At 43.4% G+C, this 22,891-nt stretch overlaps 1 protein-coding gene across 1 annotated transcript in view; it reads left to right on the forward strand.

Moving 5' to 3' along the window:
• Positions 1-22,891, forward strand: part of METTL22 (methyltransferase like 22) — a 112,706-nt gene that overhangs the window by 71,377 nt on the left and 18,438 nt on the right. Inside the window, exons 7-8 of the mRNA XM_018570214.1 lie at positions 14,868-14,948; positions 18,230-18,332. Of these exons, the coding sequence (XP_018425716.1) occupies positions 14,868-14,948; positions 18,230-18,332 (184 nt within the window). The remainder of the gene's footprint in view (positions 1-14,867; positions 14,949-18,229; positions 18,333-22,891) is intronic.

Here is a 22,891-nt window from a genome sequence, read left to right on the forward strand (position 1 = left end):
CCCCCCTCCCCAACACTGGATATGTGGAAGGGTGCTATTAATAAAGTCCTGCCCCTATACAATGGTAACCTATTTAGGTTGTGGTTGCCCTACCAAGTTTGAGAAGATCTCGGCTGCCTGGCTCACAGATCATGGCCCTAATGTCAAGGATTAATCTCTCCCGATGCATCTGATGTTTCAAATTTATACTAATAAAGGTTTCGCCTAAAAAATACTCAAGAGTTAAATCCTAAAAGTGCCCTATTAACAAAGTGTATCACTCAGGTGTAGATCTTAAAATCATCTCTGAATTTGTGCCAACACTGTGCTTCCTTCTGGAGGGTGGCTACTTTTGGTTCCAGTGTGTGCTGTAAAGTAGCCACGGCTCCAAACCCACTCACACGATGGACTACAATCTCGTCAATTTAGTAAACTAAACATGAGAATGTAGTCCATCACAGGAGCGAGCTTTCTAGCAGTGGCTACTTTACAACACACACAAGGACCATGGGGAACAAAAATAGCCACCCACCAGAAGGAAGGACAGTGTGAGCACAAATTCAGCGATGATTTGAGGATCTACAGCTGAGTGATATACAAATAAGCTACATGTTTGTTAATTGTTAAGGTACTTGAATGCATTTTTAAGATTTGACTAGAGTTTATTGCCACTTTAACTTCTATTCTACTGTGAAGAGTCTTATCTCATTGTAGATGTTTCCCTACAGTCTCTGCAGTTGGTATACAAGTGAAGATGGATATGACATCATAGGACACCATTGTCTCTTCTGGCTTTAACTTTATTTCATGTACTGTGTTGCCATCTGGCATTGATAACATTATTTCTGCTCATCTGCGCAACCACTTTGAAATTCCCTAGAAACGCGCCCTAGGTCTTCTACTCTCCGTCTGTTTAGATGCGGTCACATTCCTCCTGCTGGTTAGTGAGACTTTCTACCAGACACTTCCTTAGAGGGTCATGTCCAGAAAAGCTATTTAAACCTGCTGAGTGTTGCCTGAGCTAAGACCTCATTGAGTATCTGTTCCAAGGCTCCTGTACCAGTGATCTCTGTTCAGGTGTCAGAACTGGAAGTCTGAGGTAATGTTTAATCAGATCTCTGACTTCTTCCTACAACTCACTCAGCTGTTGATCCATGCACCTTGTCTTCAGCTACTGGAACAGACCTCCATGCATGCGGCAGCCTCGAGCCTGGAATCTGCACTTACTGCCACCTCATCAGTATGGGTGGCATATTACATAGTTACCTAGTTACATAGTATTTGAGGTTGAATAAAGACATAAGTCCATCAAGTCCAACCTGTTGTGTGTGTGTGTGTATAGGTCCATGAGTGTTCTCATTCTTAAGAGTACCTGTACCCTTGTACATTTCGGTCTCTCAGGAAGTCGTCCAAAAGCCTCTTGAATGATTCCAGATTAATTGCGGAAATTACCACTTGAGGCAGTGAGTTCCAGACCCTAACCGCGCGAACTGAGAAGAACCCCCCCTTCGCCCCTTTTTTTTTTCTACCAGTTTTAGTTTTAGGTGGTGTCCTCTAGTCTTTGTTACGGAATTAATCTCAAAGAGTTTGTTGCTAATGTTGCTATGACTATGGAATATATTCTGCTCTGTACTTCAAGGACTCCCATCTCTGTCGAGGTTTCTTGAGCCAGTGCCATAGACAATATTGTCTGAATAGAAAAGACGGGGGCTCGGTGATGATTTATTATTATTATTATTGGTATTTATATAGCGCTGACAATTTACGCAGCACTTTTTACAGTGCATATTCACATCAGTCCCTGCCCTCAAGCAGCTTACAATCTAAGGTCCCTATCTTACATGCATACACATATGAGGGCCAATTTAGACAGGAGCCAATTAACCTTCCAGCTGTCTTTTGGAGTGTGGGAGGAAATCGGAGTACCTGGAGAAAACCCATGCAAGGAGAGGGAGAACATGCAAACTCCTTATAGATAGAGACCTGCCTGGAATTCGAACCAGGGACCCCTAGTGCTACAAGGCAGAATCGCTAACCACTACACCACTGTGATGGTAGCCTGAATCCTGAGCTCCACTCCACGGCAGCCACATTCTCTCCACCCCGCCAGTCTGAGTGGTCAAAGCGGGGATTAGAAATGCCCAACTGGCTCCTGATCCCCCACAGCTCTGCCTCCTTATGGCGGGAGGTGCCTCAAAGTATACACAGCCTAAATCATTGGCCGGACTGACCGAGGTACAGCGGGCCTCCAAGATGACGATGGTAGTTTCACCATGCGGCCACTTAGCTCCACCTAGCGGCCGCTAGCAGCATGATCGATCTGATCGGGACACGGCGCGCTGTGCTGCAGACTCTCCACAGGAGACAAATGTGATTAAAAACTCCCCAGGAACTGATCTCCAGTGTGTACTTCATGTTTAATTGATGGCACCTTGGATGAATCCCATCTCTGACAGCCTGATTCTCCCCCAAGCAGCTCTAACATTATTGCAGGACATTTTCCTGAAGCACCCTCTGACCCTGATATGCAGCCCTCCATGCTTGGAAAATTTTCTGAGATGCTTGAAAAGGATTTCCAAGCTCTGGGGTCATGCATGGACACTATACAAAATAAACTGGATAACACTATTGCCCGCACCAACCAAGATACTTGCTGTTTGCAAAATCTCAACAACAGGAAAAAGCGCTGAATAACATTTCTGACTTTTTCCAGATAATTTTTCCAGACACTATAATTTTCGGATCTGGGGCCTTCCAGAATCTATGTCAGACTTATCATCGGCTGTGCACTGCTACATTCAAAATATAATTTACACTGTCGCCAAACACAAACTGGAAATTGATCGCATCCATCGAGGACTTGCTCCTGTATATTCTGATAAAGTTCCAATAGACGTCATGGTTAAGCCACATTTTTACAGTGTTAAGGAAGCTGTCATGCAGAAGGTCAGATCGTCCCCTGATCTATTTATTTGTGACCAATCTGTCCAAGTCTTAGCCGACATCTCTCCCTCGACTATTCAAAAAAGAAGAGCCGTAAAAACCCTTTCTTCAAGCTCTTATCCACAAATATAGGTGGGCCTTCCCATTCAGCCTGAACTTTTCTCTGAATATCAAAACCCATTCTTTCAACAACTTTGCTGTGGGGGAAGAATTGTTACCACGCCTGGGAATCATTTCCAGAAACCCTGCTTCTCCTGATCCTACGGATTCCCAATCGCCCCACGTCCCATCTACTCGTCAACTATCACCCACCTGGTGGAAACCACAACAGTGACTACTTCTTTCAGAATCTCCACTGTGATGTTTCTTTCATCATTTGATACATGTTCATCCTGCATCTGCCTTTTTTTTTGGCTGGCCTTTTGTGTCTTAGGGCATTTTTTTCCGGTTACATTTCAGCTCTAAATCTAGTTCTTGCTGTTGAATATTTGGTTTTTTATTATATCAGGGGTGGAAAATGGCTGCTGTGTAAAGCCAGGTGCTCATGTGTAAAGCCAGGTGCTCTTGTTTGATCTAGCATGGGGGAGATCCCCAGCTGACTACATCAAACCTTGTGTGAACCTTTGGTTGATGCCTGTAAGGTATTTTGGATTTGGGCAAATGTTGCCAGACTTTACCTAATTTTTTTTTTTTTATGTTAACTTGTTTGTGTCTTTTTCTCTCTTTTTTCTTCCTCCTCTTATTCTTAGGTCTCGGTGATATCGCCCTCCCTCCCCACGCTAATTTTTTTTGTCCTCGGGGACCTATACGTGTCTGTTGACTGCATGGTAACGGATGAGTTGCCTGGAGCTCTCCTTTGGTTTAACTTTTTTCCTTCACCATGGCTAATCTCCGACCTTCTACAAGCCGTAGGCTCGCTTCCCATACCACCCAGGGCCTAATCATACTATTGATATCTTGTCTCCAATAGACTCATTTCCCAGTCTCTTATCAACCTAGATTGCTCCATAAACACTATCCTCAGTTTTTCTTAGCTAATGCCCCTGATAAAACAAAGGAAGTGGCAATTTGTTTAGTTAACAGGTTGCCTTCAATCTACTTTCCAAACTTAAAGGTCCTGAAGGTCGATTTCTCTTACTAAAAGTTATTGAAGACCATCTGTTCACTTTTACCTCCTACTATGCCCAGGGGCTGACTGGCAAATTTTAGCCCAGGGGGAAAGTACAACCCAGAGGCCCATGGTGCAGCAACTTGGCCCCCCTCCCGCTCTGCTTCTTCCCTGCTTCTGTCTATGCATTATGCAGGTCTCATTTTACTCACAGATGCTTTATCCTCTTGCCCCAATTATAGAGGGCACAGTAATTTGTGCTGGAGACTCTAATATGGCACTGGATTTGAGTATAGATCATTGTAACCCGAGGAGATCAAAGCTGAGACATCCCCCTAAGGCGGGTATGCCGTTAGCAAGCCTTCTTCATACTCACGCGTTGATGCTTGGAGAGAGAACTAACTCACTGCTATGAATTATACTCACTATTCTCATGCGCATTCTACTTACTCTCGGATTGACCATATATTTGTCTCCCTTTCTATCCTTCCAGTGTTAGAATCCTCTACAATAAGGGAGGTAGCTTGGTCAGATCATTCCCTGGTATTGTTAAAACTATTCCATGTTTTTGATGCTTCTAAATCCTTTTACTGGTGGCTTATTGTATCGCTGTTGAGGGACCCTACAGTATGCAGTGGTTCAGTCCCAACTTGAATCTTATTTTAGTCTTAATACACAGTCATCAATCTCTCCAGTTACAACATGGGCAGCTCATAAAGCAAAGATACGGGCAGGGGCGTATTTACCGCGAGGCAAACAAGGCGTTTGCCTAGAGCGGCACTTTCCTTGGGAGCGGCCCTAGGCAAACACCTGTACTGCGTACTGACAGCATGTTTGTAAAAGCTCCATTTAATGTACGGAGCCTGCTTGTGGAGGAGAGGGGGGAGGGCGGGTTCCGGGCACAGAAGCAGACGGGAGGGGAGAGCCCAGCAGTTAAGAGCAGTCAGCCGGCCACAGAATCGATGATGCTGCACTGAGGTCTGTGATCAGAGGAAATGACGTGTGATGGGAGGAGGCGGAAGGAGTTCTAGTCACCGGCGGGACTCTGTGACAGATGGCTGCTCCGCTCTGCACACAGGGACACTTGGACTTGGAGGGAGCGCGGTACAGAGGGGTCACCTGTGAGGTAAGTGGATCGACGGAGGGTGAACACAGTGCTGAGTTTGAGGGGGTTACTTGATCTCAATCGCCACAAGGCTTAGAAAACAAAACAACAGAACTTGAGGGTTATTTACATTGATTGGTTGCTGACAACAAACGCTCCCAAGATAATTCTTTACTGCACAAAATAGAAGAGGTTAGGCTGCATCTTAACTTGCAGCTGACCACTAAAGCTAAAAAAAAGTCTTAGGTGGACAGAGCTCCCTGCTAGCTTCTGAATTAAAGTGACATTAAAGTATAATTTTTTCCCACCCCCCAATGTTAGTGTAAGCACTTACCTTGAATGATATCTCTTAATCCGATCTTCTGTCGTTTTCAGCTGTCCCTCCAGCTCTACTGCGGGTCTCCGATCCAGCGCTGACTCCTCTGTGCTTGCTGGCACTTCCTGTCCTACGGTGTCTGCATGCGGGTGCACACATCCATAGACTTACCTTGTGTCTCTCCTCGTCTCCCGGCCGAAAATCTGAACTGCACATGTGCCCGCCCCAAGATCCTTTGCGGCTGCCTGAGATTTTTCCTCTTTTAACCTCTTTTAAAGCATTTAAAAAAAAAAGTTTTTGCATATATCTGCTGCTTGATAGCAGTAGGTATATGCAAAAAAAACTGGAAGGTTTAATAACCCTTTAACACCTAGAATTCGCTGTAGTACGTTCCCTAAAATAAGATTTTCTTTGGGATCTTGCTCTCATAATCCTAAGATTTCATAGCTTTTTCTCTGCTTTATATGCAGCTCCTTCTGACTTCCCTATGGGAACCGAGTATGATTTCTTAAGTCGTTTACCTATTCCTTCTCTGAATCGAGCTCATCGGAATGCCATGAAAGAACCGTTTTCCAGTAATTAAATCTAACTCGCGATTAAACAAGCAAAATCTTCTTCTACTCCTGGTCCATATGGGCTATCTGCTTATTATAAAAAAAATAGTGATATCCTTGTCCCTCATATGGAACCACTTTTTCATGCATTGCGGATAGGATTCGCTTTGGTCACCGGGCCTTTATTTGTGTTTTGCCTAAGCCACATAAAGGTCCTGGTGAGACAGGTAATTACAGGCCTATCTCTTTGATCAATAATGATCTGAAGTTCCTCACCAAAATTCTAGCCAATAGAATTAATTTTTGCAACTCTGAACCTACAGCATCAATTCGCATGCAGGGATACTTGTCTGATCCCTTTAGAATACGTAAGGGAACACAACAGGGGTCTCCACTCCTCCCCCTCCTTTTTGCTTTAATGATTGAGCCCTTGGCAATTGCAATCAAACAAAACATAGATGTTAAGGATGTTTATTGTGGGATGAAAGAACATAAATGTGCGCTCTTTGTGGATGATTTGTTACTGTTCATTACATCACCCTTGACCTCACTTCCTAATGTCCTGCGTATTTTACAGGAGTTCTCAGGTCTCTGGCCTGCGAATCAATGCTTCTAAATCGGTCACTTTAAATATTAATCTTCCCTCTGATCTTTGGCAAAATCTTTCTGAGCATTATCCGTTCTCATGGCGTGTTGATCGCGTACCCTATCTAGGCATTATAGGGTACGCTAGCCACTCACACCCACTTTGTCTCAGCTATACTGTGCAAATTATGCTTCGCTGTTTAAACAATTAGCAGCATATTTGGACAGATGGTCTTCACATAACTTATCTTGGTTAGGTTGCTTACACACAATTAAGATGACCCTGCTCCCTAAAATATTATATTATTTTTGAGCCTTACCGATTGCAATCATACGAGAAGACCTAAATCAATTCCAACCTAAGATTATGCAATTTAATTGCGGGGGGGGACGACAAAACGACAACCTATATCGACGTATTCAATCCCTTTAAGAATAAGGAAGTCGTGGCCTGGGGGTCCCGGGTTTGTTCTTTTACTACCAAGCAGCCCAACTAGCTCAATTTTCGGCTGTTTTTGCTCAGGAGGAAGTTCCAGAATGGGTTTCCAAGTAATCAGTTTCAGTATCTAATATGCCCCTAGATTTGCTAAAATGGCTCACTACTAAACAGCTCCCAGGGACTCTTGCCCCAACTCTTTCGCATTCACTGGCATTATGTGATAAGTTACATAGAGTATGATAAGTTACATAGAGTATATGCACTTTCTTCTCTGCACACCCCTTTGGCCCTATATTTAGAAATCCCTGATTTCTACCAGGTACCCTTCCTCAAGCTTTTAAATGGTGGATTGATAAGGGCATGTATACAATTGGTAAATATTTCCATTCTCATAGATCCCTGACCCTAGCTTACTGTAAGGAGTTCAATATACCCCCATCAGAACTTTACCATCTACAACAAAACCATTGCTTTCTTTTTTCCATGACCAAAATCCCACCCTCCCACTGACACGCCCTCTTCTACTCTTTATGAAAGGTGGTGCTCTCAGGCTACGTGTCACAAAGATGGTTTTTCGGTAATATACTCTATCCTCCTAGGTCCTCCCTCAAAACTTTCCTATATGTTGGCCTGGGAAAGGGACATCAGTGTCAACCTTCCTCTGGATTCTTGGTCCTATTGGTGCTTGTGGATTTCTCATGGACTTCTTAATGCATCGTTGGTGGAAGCTAATTTTAAAGTGTTTTCCCACTTTAGCTAGCATTAGCTAGCATTTTTCCGGGATCCTCACCTTTTTATGTTTTAGGGGCTGCGGACGGCAAGGTGATATGTTACATACCTGGTGGCTATGATCCAGATTACATCCATTAATAAAACTGTTTGCATTGATTTTCAGAATTACGAGGATAAGGATCCCTAGAGACCATCGCGTTTTGCTCAACAAACCAATTTCAAAAATGTATGGAAAGAAAGCTAGAATGATAACTTTTCTAGATCCTGGAAATCTCCTATGGTTTCTTTTGACCTTTTTAAATCCAAGGCATTCTGGATCACGACCCATGAAAAACTCTCAGAGACAGATTATTTTTTTTCAAGCAGTCAGAGGTCCTTGGATAAGATATGTTGGTATGTCTAGTTCTCCTGAAGATAGAGCATAGAGGGGGAGATTGCACTTACCGGACTTATTCTCTCACTCTATTCTTTTCTTCACTTTCCTCCTTCCCTTTTTGTATTCTATAATTTAGTTGTGGTGCAAAATTTATATACCTGTTGGTATGATGCTTTCTTTTTTCTCACTTTGTTATTTCAGATTGTCAATAAAATTGTTCTGCATGTCCGGTTTTTGCTATCTGGTTGCTCCTACCAATTTTTTATAGATATATAGATATATCTATATAGATATATCTATATATATACACTGAGTGGCTAGATTATTATGACCATCTGACGTTTGTAGGCAAATTAGCTATAATTAGCTTTAATTTCACGCTAAAGTTGCCAGACCATTATAAATAGGGAAGCAGGTTGTTTACCACGACAGTAGAAGTTATTTTTTTCTGAAGACAACAAACAACGCAATTTAACAGCCTTTGAACGTGGGATGATTGTTGGCGCTCGGAGCCATGGAGCGAGTATCAGCAAAACAGCAGAATTCGTTCAATGTTCAAGAGCAGCTGTTGTTAAACTGTTTAAAGACTGGACTGTCACAAGACAGCAGAAGGGCAACAGTGCAGTGTCAGATTCCTCGCATCACCTTTCAACATCTCGTAGAGATCTCCTTTAAGCATTCATTAAGGTTATCTCTATATAACTCCTTTTTGTATGTTGCAACCAATCTTCATGCCTTGTGTTATGAGGTTTATGCCACCTGCATTTTCTGCATTTTTAGTTTGAACATAAAAATTATTTGAAAGTTAAATACAAAAGGCATGTGTATTGTTGCTTGAACTTTGTAGTCCATTGTTTCTTTCTTCCAGATCTGTGCAGTAACACTGTAGCATTTGGTGCATATAAATATATTTTGTAGCTTTTGAGCAATATAGTTTAATGAAAGTTTTCATTCCTGGAGTTCAGCTTTAAGGGAGGGGTGGCCAGCAGAGACCTTTCATCTGACATGGATGACCTAGTTTCCTTATGTATCATCATCAACATTCACTTCCAGGAAAGGTCACAGGAAAGCCAAACCCTTCCACCACCTGTTCTTTTGGCTTCCACATTCCATGACCACCTGCTTCCAACAGAGGAACCTATGCAGGTATATTGTTCACAGATGTCTCCCAAAGAATAATTTTCAAACAAAAGAACACCATACCTGTGAAACATGGGGGAGGCTTGGTTATGTTTTGGTGCTGCTTTGCTGCGTCTGCCACATGGATGCCTTCAGTCTGTGCAGGGCAAAATGAAATCTCAAGACTATCAATGGTTACTAGAGCAAATCGTACTTCCCAGTGTCAGAAAGCTCCTTCAGAGCTGAGGCAGCTGGAACAGTTTACTTAAAAGAGAAATATGGCCTAACCTTTTTTGGCCATGGTTCTCTTCAGGGTAACAGGAGGACATATAATAATGTCCTCCAGTGACCCAAAAACTCAGTACATAGCAGGTTATTGCCCGCTAAATGTTGAGAGTTCTGTCGAGATCCATCCCGCTGGCTGATTGAAAGCTGGCTCTGGTTCTCTAGAGGCAGCCCCCTTCCCCATCTGTTTTTCCTGTCATCACTGAAGAAACAGAGAGGGGAGGGGGGAATCCCTGCAGGGATTGGTGACTGACAGTCACCAATCTCTGCAGGGAGAGGATCAAGAAGTCAGCGAGCACTGGAATGTGTCAGCTGACTTCCCAATCAATAGATCCGACCTGTGACAGCTTCAGTGTTACAGGTCGGCTTGAATTATGGGGATGAGTGCTTTTCGCTCACCCCATAATCCTCCTTTAAGTACAGGGGACCAAGCAACCAGTTGGCAGGTACAGAAGTCTCATTGAGAACTACAGAAATCACTTGTTTGCAGTGATTGCCTCTAAAGGTTGTGCAACAAATCTTATAAGCCTTACAGATGCCTCTCACTATCCTTATGATCCTCTGTGGGCAGTGTGGGCAGATCAATTTGATCACCATTAGTAATAATTTTCTTTTAAATTAGAAATAATCTTTGACATAATGTCTGCAAACAAAACACATTACTTCATTTAGTGTATTGTAGGGTAGTTTAGTGAACTCTATATTTGTAGAACTCTGGATCTCATTATTGGTAACTGGAATAATGAGTATGCAAAAAACAGTTTAACAATAATTTTTCTCTAGTTAACAATTTTTCACAGCTTCCCTGTAGGAGTACTCATAATAGAAAAATGTTCTCAATCCCTTGGAAGCTGGCTACATAGTTCTGTTATTACTCAGCATTACAGACTTTAATAAGAAGGTAATTCAGTTATACAGTTAATGTAGAGCAAATGATTACAATTTTTTATACTTATGAAGTGTTAATGTGTGTAATTGGAATAATTTTTCAGTTTGCGCTCTTGTTAACCATAATATAGTATAATACACTTCTTGTAATATAAAACACCAAGGTGACAACAGTATATATAAGAGTTTCCATTCCTCAAGTGTAATGTATGGAGCTCCATAGCCCGATTTAGGGCCTGTTCACACGACGTCCGTTTTCTGTGCTGACCTGATCCGTACGCTCCTGCACTAAATATGCATCCCAATGTATCCCTATGTGTTTTATGGGCTACAGTTCTCACATGCGCAGTCCATTCAGGTTACGACAGAAAAAATACTGCATGTCACATTTTGTCCGGTCAGGAAACGCACAAACGCAACAAAAACGGAACGCAATGCAGCTAAGCAAAAAAAAAGATAGACAGACAGGTTGAGGTAGAGGTAAAGACATGAACTGCAAACATTTTGAACAGGCCCATTACCTTTCCATGGACATACGAGTAAAGGAAAAAATGTATCCGGGTGAACTCGCAAATCCTCATATAAACTGCAGAACTGACCCTTGGAGTCCCGGAGCCTCAAGATCGGGCGTACCCAATAACGACGTCACCTGTGAGCTCGTTCTCTGCAGATTGCTGTAGCCAGCACCAACACCATGCCTGCAAACATGTGATACATGTCTAATCACCAGCTTTACATACACAAAGGGAAGTAGATGTTACGAGAGGGCGGAAGTGACCTCAGATGAAGAATCTGCATACTGACAGCCCCACGGCTTGAAGAAAAAAGAACTGTCAGCATCCGGACCAAAAATGCATCAAAAACGCACTGCATGAGTAGCACCGCGTCTGCAGATCCGGACGTGAGACCTGAAAATCATGTGAACAGGCCCTTAGGAGTTGTATTCCTTTACTTCTACAGTATCTACCTCCACTTAAGCATTTATGGGGAATCTTTTTATAATTCTTAAATGTATGAATATATAAAAGCATGCTGATAAATATTTGAATATCATTTCTTTATTTTTTAGACAATATCAGTATTTGTCTTTTGGAGATGGTGTTTTTAATGGGAAATTAATATTAAAATATGGGAAAGATATATGAGAATATTTAATTTCTTATTCTTGATTTTTATATGCTTTATATAATAATGTCCTCCAGTGACCCAAAAACTCAGTACATAGCAGGTTATTGCCCGCTAAATGTTGAGAGTTCTGTCGAGATCCATCCCGCTGGCTGATTGAAAGCTGGCTCTGGTTCTCTAGAGGCAGCCCCCTTCCCCATCTGTTTTTCCTGTCATCACTGAAGAAACAGAGAGGGGAGGGGGGAATCCCTGCAGGGATTGGTGACTGACAGTCACCAATCTCTGCAGGGAGAGGATCAAGAAGTCAGCGAGCACTGGAATGTGTCAGCTGACTTCCCAATCAATAGATCCGACCTGTGACAGCTTCAGTGTTACAGGTCGGCTTGAATTATGGGGATGAGTGCTTTTCGCTCACCCCATAATCCTCCTTTAAGTACAGGGGACCAAGCAACCAGTTGGCAGGTACAGAAGTCTCATTGAGAACTACAGAAATCACTTGTTTGCAGTGATTGCCTCTAAAGGTTGTGCAACAAATCTTATAAGCCTTACAGATGCCTCTCACTATCCTTATGATCCTCTGTGGGCAGTGTGGGCAGATCAATTTGATCACCATTAGTAATAATTTTCTTTTAAATTAGAAATAATCTTTGACATAATGTCTGCAAACAAAACACATTACTTCATTTAGTGTATTGTAGGGTAGTTTAGTGAACTCTATATTTGTAGAACTCTGGATCTCATTATTGGTAACTGGAATAATGAGTATGCAAAAAACAGTTTAACAATAATTTTTCTCTAGTTAACAATTTTTCACAGCTTCCCTGTAGGAGTACTCATAATAGAAAAATGTTCTCAATCCCTTGGAAGCTGGCTACATAGTTCTGTTATTACTCAGCATTACAGACTTTAATAAGAAGGTAATTCAGTTATACAGTTAATGTAGAGCAAATGATTACAATTTTTTATACTTATGAAGTGTTAATGTGTGTAATTGGAATAATTTTTCAGTTTGCGCTCTTGTTAACCATAATATAGTATAATACACTTCTTGTAATATAAAACACCAAGGTGACAACAGTATATATAAGAGTTTCCATTCCTCAAGTGTAATGTATGGAGCTCCATAGCCCGATTTAGGGCCTGTTCACACGACGTCCGTTTTCTGTGCTGACCTGATCCGTACGCTCCTGCACTAAATATGCATCCCAATGTATCCCTATGTGTTTTATGGGCTACAGTTCTCACATGCGCAGTCCATTCAGGTTACGACAGAAAAAATACTGCATGTCACATTTTGTCCGGTCAGGAAACGCACAAACGCAACAAAAACGGAACGCAATGCAGCTAAGCAAAAAAAAAGATAGACAGACAGGTTGAGGTAGAGGTAAAGACATGAACTGCAAACATTTTGAACAGGCCCATTACCTTTCCATGGACATACGAGTAAAGGAAAAAATGTATCCGGGTGAACTCGCAAATCCTCATATAAACTGCAGAACTGACCCTTGGAGTCCCGGAGCCTCAAGATCGGGCGTACCCAATAACGACGTCACCTGTGAGCTCGTTCTCTGCAGATTGCTGTAGCCAGCACCAACACCATGCCTGCAAACATGTGATACATGTCTAATCACCAGCTTTACATACACAAAGGGAAGTAGATGTTACGAGAGGGCGGAAGTGACCTCAGAGGAAGAATCTGCATCCTGACAGCCCCACGGCTTGAAGAAAAAAGAACTGTCAGCATCCGGACCAAAAATGCATCAAAAACGCACTGCATGAGTAGCACCGCGTCTGCAGATCCGGACGTGAGACCTGAAAATCATGTGAACAGGCCCTTAGGAGTTGTATTCCTTTACTTCTACAGTATCTACCTCCACTTAAGCATTTATGGGGAATCTTTTTATAATTCTTAAATGTATGAATATATAAAAGCATGCTGATAAATATTTGAATATCATTTCTTTATTTTTTAGACAATATCAGTATTTGTCTTTTGGAGATGGTGTTTTTAATGGGAAATTAATATTAAAATATGGGAAAGATATATGAGAATATTTAATTTCTTATTCTTGATTTTTATATGCTTTAAGTGTGGTGGCTGCTCTTTGTAATATGTAATACCATCATTTATGATCACTTATTTTAAAACATTTTCATACATATTGACACTGAATTGTTAAGCTGACTGTGCTCTATTACAATTGCTGCTACATTTATTTCAGCATTGCTACCAATCCTGGAGTGATACTATTCCTTTATACCAGCTTACTGTTGCTTACTAAAGTATGCTTATTATGTGGCTAGATCACATTTGAATGGAGAGTATATCATTCATTTTCTTAATACCTTCTAAGGACCCACTGAGTTAATGTGTAAGGGTTACTTATACAAGGAATATAGTTATCGCTTACACATGGATCTTGTTGAGACATGGCTTCTCTGGAATATGAATGGCAGTTGATTTAGATCAGGGGTGGCAAACACAAGGCCCGCGGGCCGAATCCGGCCCGCCGGACCTTGTAATGTGGCCCGCACAGCAGCCACCTCATTTTGCCAGGTTGGGATTTCAGCAAGTGAGCGGCGCGGCCAGTCTGAGCAGGCATTACATATTCCCCTTACTGTGCCGCTCCGCCTCCGCCCTGTCTCCGCCTCCACCGCCGCCTCCTCTCTTTCTGCAGCCATGACGGCTTACAATGCCGCTCTGGTGCCCGCCCCCGCCTCCACCCCGCCTCCCCAGTCCTTCCAGCCAGCGATGCCGGCTTTTTTGCATGCCACTGAATGTTCATAGTGGCAGAGATTGCTGGCAGTTTTTTGGGCAGTTTTTTTCCCCCATCCAGCGGGCTGCGTTCTGTGCCTCTTCTTAATAAACTGTGTGCTGCTATTTTAAAGTTTATCGTAAAAAAAAAAAGCAAAGTGTCAGACATCCAGTCAGAAAAGTTAAAGAAAGTTAATGCCTTGTGTTTGCCATATGTGTAATAAACAGTGCCTGGCAATATTTGTATGTTTAAAAAATTACTGTTCCTAAAAAAATGTTTTAATAAATTGTACAATAATTGTACATTTGAATATCTGCTTGCTGTTATTCTTCCTAGGCTTCTGTTTTCAAGGCTAGTTATTACTTAAATTATTATTAAAACCAGTAGCAACTGAATGCAGAGGCAACTATTTATGATAATAAAGAGTAGATGCATAGTCCCATACAACCGGCCCTTTGAGGGTAACCATACTGCTGATGTGGCCCCCGATGAATTTGAGTTTGCCACCCCTGATTTAGATGATTTCATAGATTCATAGACATTGTATCTCTTTTCAGATCCAGAAAACCCATACAGCTGGACAGAAGATGACATAGCTCAATTTTACGACCACACAACAGTAATTATCGCTGCTGATGGTAAAGTTTTGTAGTTATAATTAAGTGTATTTGTGTTTTTTTTGTCTGTGATGTTGTAAGTGACTGTTATATCTATATGAACAGAGTTTGTAATACTTAAAGCCAAAGTCAACCTTAGCCCAAATAATATTAAAAATGTACACATATTCATAAACGGAAAAACATGTGCATTGATTATTTGTTTGCATTGGAGCCAGTAAAGCATTACAACCATGACAGTCCATGTCCATACTGAGGTATGGGCCATAATAGAAGTCACCAGCACTTGTGACAATTTAATAAAAAAGTGCTTTACTTCTTACACATATTCTCATGTGTCATACAGCCAACGTTTTGGGGCCACGTAGGGTCCCTTCTTCTGGGCGACATAGTGACCTATGCCACTATGTCGCCCAGAAGAAGGGACCCTAAGTGGCCCCAAAACGTTGGCTGTATGACACATGTGACAATTTAATAAAAAGTACTTTACTTCTTGCACATATTATCGAGTGCTGGTGACTTCTATTATGGGCTGTATCTGACATGCCGCCATCCGAGTTGTCACTTCAAGCACCAACCTTTCATCCAAGGTCTGTACGCTGTATGGAGTGCAGGTGATTTTGTATTATCAATTACATACTGAGGTAAGGACTTTCATGTACAGAGAGGGGAGAAAGTATGAATGAAGAACTACAAGTGCCTTTTCCATGGTGGCTGATGAACTCTTTCTAAGGATCTGTGAATGGATGAGCTTGGAGGGGGGTTGTGCTTTGCTCGTTTCTGTTGGGACAAAACACACTGTAATCTACCAAAAAGAAACTTGTGTACTACTTCCAGCAACAGGTATTTTTCTTTGTGCCGCACTACACTCAAGTGTAAACGGGGGCTATAGAAATACATGGGAATATCTTGTGTGTTTCAGCGCGCACAGATACAGGCAACGAAATCCCATGGTGTGAATGGGGCCTTAATATATGTATCGGTTTTATTATGATGTGGATAAATGTAGCGAGTATTTTATTTCCTCAGAAATACCTGGTGATCCTGCTAGTTCCCCCCTCTCTCCTGTTCCATTCTGACCATGCCAAGCAAGAAGCAGATACTTGCTGATGTGGCCAGTGTAGATTTATTTTCTCCTTGCTTCTCCTCCCCCATTCCTGCTATGTTGATTGACAGAGGCTCCTAGCAGGGACCTCACAATTAACACAGCAGCTGCTGGAACACAGCTCACACAGACAGAGAACATACGTTCCTGCTGTGTGTTACATCATCACCTGCCCACCTACTTACTATGCTGACACACCTCCTGTTGCCAAGCTCTTCTTCCAGCCCTGCTGTGCTGATTGGCAGAGGCTCCTAGCAGGAATTTCACAGCAGCTGATAACAACATACTTCCCTGCTCTGTGTGACATCATTATATGCTTGCCCACTTGCTATTCTGACATGCCTCTCACAATGGGTAAGAAGGATGCAAGGAGGCTCTTTGGTTACACGTCCTCAGACTAAACATTAAAAAGGTATATTAAAAAAAAGTAAATACTATTAGAGTTAACCCTTACTATGTGCTGTCTTACTATGGCCTATATAGTGCTGTGTGGACAAATACTTTCATTTATCTTAGAATTATGTTTACTACCTTTCTATCCTTACCCCAATCCTCTGACCGCTTATTGTTTATCTTTGTAAATCAGCACTGTTACTTTATGTGTCCTATATTGTTTCATAATTGCAAAACATGAACATAATGTGCAAAGTCCTAAAGAACCAATCCAATAAGCAAGTGTTATATTTAAAATGCATATATTACAATTTTAGATACTACCCTTTTGGAATAACAAATACATTTTATAAAAGCAATGTCACCTTTCCTTTACTTCTCGCACATATACTGTGCTGTGGGTCTGTATTTACTCATTTACTAGAAAGATGCTTGGCTACTAATCCATGGCAATGAAAGTTGCTAAAGGTATTTACCTGGTTGTGTGTGTCATTTATACAGGTACCAAAATTATGTGCTGTATGATTATACTGAACGTCTTTATGTTGTTCTTTAAAGCGACTCTTTAACTTGAAGTTAAAAGTTTTAAAATTTGCTGTCGGTAAAGAAAAGTGTTATTACTTACATGTCATGCTGTCGAGCCGCTGATCTTCTCTCTGTTGAAGAGCTAAGCTGGCTAAAAAATCTTGTGTATCCAGTGGCGACTCTAGGAACAATATATAGGGGGGGCACATAAGATACCACAGTCAAATCTGGGGTGGCACTAATAATTTTTATTGCATGTCGCAACCGCAGGGCGCCGAGAGCTGATTTAATTGTGCATGGCACCTGCGCCCTGCGGTTCTGACATGTAGTCCAACGCCGCCCACTATCCTGAATACCGCAACCGCCGACGCCATCCGTAATTAAATCAGCTCTCAGCGCCCAGGAGGTGCAGAATACAGCAGGGGCTGACTGGCAACAGGACAGGGATTACATTTCTCTTGCCTTGCGCTAGCGCCGGGACTGCCGCCACTGTTAGCGGGGAGAGGGGCACACGGGGGGGCAAGTGATAACTTGTGGGGGGGGCAATTGCCCCCCCTGTAGCGACGCCACTGTGTGTATCAAACAAACTTCCAGATATGTTGGATGCCTGGTCCCCCGCTGTGTACTGTGGTCCCATCTGTGTTCTATAGTGACATAAGAGCCAGAGAATGTAGAGCAGGACCAAACATACTACACTCCCACAAGTGTCAGATGCTGACATTTCTTTAACCACCATAGCCAAATGACAAAAAAGAGGTATGTTTTACTCAAAATAACAATGGGATTTGATAATGCTGCTATGATTCTGCTGATTAATGCAAAGTGTGAATTTTAACAGAGAACGTTTTAAGAACATTTAAAGAGAGACTAAACTCAGGAGTTAAATCTTAAAAATGCATTCAAGTACCTTCACTATTAACAAAAATGTATCTTATTTGTGTATCACTCAGACTCAAATCATCTCTGAATTGGTGCTGACACTGTCCTTTCTATTGGAAGTTGGCTACTTTTGTTCCCCATGGTCCCTGTGCGTGTTATAAAGTAGCCACTGCTCTATTTCACTCCCGTGATGGACTACCTTCTCAATACAAATTAGTAAACTAAACGTGAGATTGGAGTCCATCATGGGAGAGAGTTTTACAACACACACAGAGATCATGGGGAACAAAAATAGTTACTCTCCTGCAGGAAGGACAATGTCAGCGTTAATTCAGAGGTGATTTGAGTGTCGCTTTAATCACACAGCTTCAAAGTAAATACTTTTAATTGTATCTTTCAGTGTTTTACGATGATGACCTTACAGATGCACTCTTTAAAACCCTTTACCGGATTACTCATGCTTTAAGAAGTAATTGCATTATTTATTTATCTATGGAACGGAGGTATGTTTTATTAAATATATACATTTAAAAATATTGTGTCATGCTACATTTGCAAAGGTATTCTTTATAAATGCCAGTAGTTAAAGCAGGTATGTCAAGTGCAGGGGCGTAACTAGAAATCACAGGGCCCCATAGCAAAAAACGGGAAGGAGGTGTGGAGCATGGATGCGAGCGGGCAGGTCTGGCAGCGGCAAGCGTGAGGAGGTGCGGCGTGTGGATGCGGGCGGGTCTGGCAGTGAACCGGCCCCGCCTCCTTCTCTGATGCTGCCCCCCCGGGCCCCGCCTCCTCCTCCCCGCCAAGTCCAGCCTCCTCCACCGCCGCTGCTGACTCTCATTGACTCAGCAGCGGCAATGGAGAAGAACGCAGTGCTGCACAGTTAACGGTGATCTGAACAGCGGTGCGTTCGAACCCATAGCGACCCAGGCGGCCCGCACGGCATCAGGGGGGTGTCCTGGCCGGGCCCCATAGCGGCCGCCTCGGTCGCTATGGCTATTTTTACGCCACTGGTCAAGTGTTTCCCAAGAGTAGGCAAATGTTTTAATATGCATAACTTGTTTCTCTGTGCTTTCTGGTAGTCACAAGATGACCCAGGGTCCTTCTTCTCCTTCAGAGGCAGTGGTGGGCAGTCCTCAATACTGCAGAGAATGGCACTTGCATTATGACAGCAGCACCATTCTCTGTAACATTGTACTATAAGCAGGGGCTGACTGGCAACTTTTAGCCTGCTGATCTTCTCTCTGTTGAATAGCTAAGCTGGCTAAAAAATCTTGTGTATCCAGTGGCGACTCTAGGAACAATATATAGGGGGGGCACATAAGATACCACAGTCAAATCTGGGGGGGCACTAATAATTTTTATTGCATGTCGCAACCGCAGGGCGCCGAGAGCTGATTTAATTGCGCATGGCATCTGCACCCTGCGGTTCCGACATGTAGTCCAACGCCGCCCACAATCCTGAATACCGCCACCGCCTTCCGCAATTAAATCAGCTCTCAGCGCCCAGGAGGTGCAGAATACAGCAGGGGCTGACTGGCAACTTTTAGCCCAGGGGGCAAGTACAACCCAGAGGCCCATGGTGCAGCTACTTGGCACCCCTCCCGCTCTGCCTCTTCCCCCGCCTTCTCCCCACCCCTGCCTGCCACTTTTGCCATCCATGTAACAGTAGTGTGTATGGTCGGGTGATGTGAGGACTCCTAGTAAGTCGATGAAAGGGTTGACAGGCTGGGGGATGGTGCTCTCCTCCCACTGGGCTCCCTACATAGTTCTGGCCTTACTCCGTTCTATGTCTGGTACATAGGCACTCTCGCCCACTGTAGACCTCCGCTGGCTGTCAGGCATGCTAGAGGGCAGCCCGCTGGGGCCTCTTGAGGACCCCCTCGAGGAGCGAGCATCCGATTACAGAGCCGCATCTGTAGCGGTGCAGGTGGCGGAGGGAGGGAGGGAGCCACTGCACCTGCGGTCGGGGGTTCATTTAGCCAGGTCAGTCCCCCCCTGGATCCGCCACTCAGGGCCAGTGGAAGGATTTTTGCCTACACAGTCAAAGGTGGATTTTTGCGCCCCCCCCCCTTTAGTTGGCTGCCTATGCCTATACATCCTTGTGCTAGCACTAGCCTGGACCACATTGCTAGGGTGTAACATGGTCAAATTGCAAACTTTTTTTAAGTTGTGCGGCTGTGCCAGGCTGCATACCGTCTGCAAATTTTTTATTTTTTTTTAATGCGTGTGCTCGCAGGGGCTGGGGCCTTTAATTTTATGGGGGATTTTTAATTTTAGTTTCTTTTACCTTTTTATTTTTTTCAACTTTTTTTGTATTTTTTTTATTAAACTGTATTTTTGTACATTTTGATTTATTTAACTTTATTTTTTAATTTTTTATTAATTTCACTTTTTTTACATTTTTAATTTATTTCACTTTATTTTTTTACATATTTTTTACTTCTTCTTATTAATGTAACTTTTTTTTACTTTTTTTTAATCTTAGTTTATTTTTTTAAACTTTTCTTTTTTTTTACTTCATTGCTGTGAGCAATAGCCAGCCTGCTTTTGGATATTTCAAATTGCAATAGCCAATAACAGGCTGGCTACAGCACCCACCCACTGCCTGCTGTCAATCAGCAGAGCAGGGACCTGAAGTTTTCTATCAGGTCCACCTCTGTTGTTTGACAGCTGGCAGTGGGCGGGTGCAATAGCCAGCCTGTTATTGGCTACTGCAATTTAAAAGAGCCAATAGCAGGCTGGCTATTGCGGTCAGCTGCTGGAATGAAGATGATCGCAGACGCCGCAGAGAGGTGAGTAGACTGCAGGGGGGGGGGAAGGCTCACAGACTGTCGGAGGGCTGCAGTGAAATAGTTTGATACATAAGTGTAATCATAGGAGCAGGGGCTGACTGGCAACTTTTAGCCCAGGGGGCAAGTACAACTCAGAGGCCCATGGTGCAGCAACTTGGCCCCCCTCCCGCTCTGCCTCTTCCCCTGCCTTCTCCCCTCCCCTGTCTGCTACTTTTGCCATCTATGTAACAGAAGTGTGAATGTATTTATCAGTTTAGGAAATGTAAAGCACACCGGTAGTGGAGGGATGCCTCGTCAGGGCTGTGCGCGTGCATGACTGCTGCGACACTGGTAGTTCTGCCACTAACTCAGAAATACATTGTACAGCATTGCAGAATGGCATTGGCTATAGAGAACTACAATTCCAGAAATACATTACACAACAATGCAGAATACCATCAGCTATAGAGGACTATAAATCCCAGCAATAATGACTACCAACATCTATAGAGAACTACAATTCCCAGCAATAACATTATACAGCAATGCAGAACAGCATCAGCTATAGAGGACTACAAATCCCAGCAATACATATTACAGCAATGCAGAATAATATGAAGCTACATACTCTGCTGTTCTGGGTTCACTGCCCGATGTCTCCAGGGTCTCATGTGGGCTGTGCGGGCTCTCACCAGGGGTCCAGAGAGTTTCACAGGTGGGTGTGTGTGCAGCAGAGGTGGCTCCCTAATTAGACTCTCAGGTGGCCAATGCGGACTGTCAGGAGGTCAGTGCAGGCTCTCTGCTGGCCAGTGTGGGATCTGTGGTGGCCAGTGGGTGCTCCCTAACAATTAGTGGTGGCTCTGTGGTAGCTCCCAGGTTGGTAGTGGGGGCTCCACTGTGGCCAGTGGGGGCTCCCTGGTGGTTACTGGGAGCTCTGTGGTGGCCAGTGGAGGCTCCCTGGTGGTTAGTGGGGGATCCCTAGTAGTTAGTGGGGGATCCCTGGTGTGGGGTGACCATTTATCTAGAGCTGCAGCTAACAATTATTTTCAAAATCGATTAGTTAACCGATTATTAAGTTTAATTAACCGGTTAATCAGGATAAAAACAAATGGCTCCAGTGATGGACTACTAGTTTGAGATTGTAGTCCATCACGGGAACAAGCTTGGAGCGGTTGAAGTAAGGAAAAAGAAAGTTGTTGTGCAATATAGTGAAATGGAAAGTGTAAAATTATACAGCAATCAATGCAAAATGGCACCGACTATAGAGGACTTCAAATCCCAGCAATAATACATTATACAGCACAATGCAGAATACCATCAGCTATAGAGGACTACAAATCCCAGCAATAGTACATTATAGCTGGCGGAATTCCGCATTGCGCTGTATAATGTATTATTGCTGGCATTTGTAGTCCTCTATACAGCGCAATGCAGAATACCACCAGCTATATAGGAATACAACAAATCCCAGCAATACATTATACATACAGTGAATAATGTATTGCTGGGATTTGTAGTCCTCTATAGCTGATGGTATAATATACAGCACAATGTACCATCAGCTATAGAGGACTACAAATCCCACTATCCCAGCAATACATTATAGAGCACCAGGTGTGGGAAAGTGCAGGCTTACCTGAGCAGTCTTCCAGCAACTTGCTTCTGAGATCGGGCCTGTTTGGTGGCTGTCATCCTGTCACGCCTGCTCCACCTTACTTCTTCTTCTCCCCGCGTCCCTGTGCCGATCGTGGATGTGGGCGGTGCGCGTGAGACGGGAAGGAGGTGTGGAGCATGGATGCGAGCGGGCAGGTCTGGCAGCGGCAAGCGTGAGGAGGTGAACTCGCCTGATCCCTGGATCCACCGACACGCGCAGCCTCCCGTCTCCCACGCTGTTAAAAGCTGCATACAGAGTGTGCTGGTTACTACTTAAACGCTATTAGCATAACGAGGAAGCCGGCTGCTCATTTTGCATCGCTCCCGCGACGCTAATAGCGTATCTTCTCAGAAGCTGCACACAGCGCACCGGTTTAAGTAGTAACCAGCACACGCTGTATGCAGCTTCTAACAACGTGGGGAGACGGGAGGCTGCGCTTGTCGGTGGATCCAGGGATCAGGTGAATATTTTTTTTAAAAAGGTTTATTTTATGTTCCCGTGGATAAAATGTCCCAGGATTTTGTTTTAAAAATTGTCACCTTACATTGGCCTGGTGGTCAGTGGTAGGCTCCATGGACCCTGGTAGTGGGGGTGGGGGGGTCTGCTGTGCCAGCTGCATTGGCTCCCTCCCTCCGCC

This window comes from Nanorana parkeri, unplaced genomic scaffold (assembly GCF_000935625.1).
Source record: "Nanorana parkeri isolate BGI_ZX_2015 unplaced genomic scaffold, ASM93562v1 scaffold1479, whole genome shotgun sequence".
Classification (NCBI taxonomy): Eukaryota; Metazoa; Chordata; class Amphibia; order Anura; family Dicroglossidae; genus Nanorana; species Nanorana parkeri.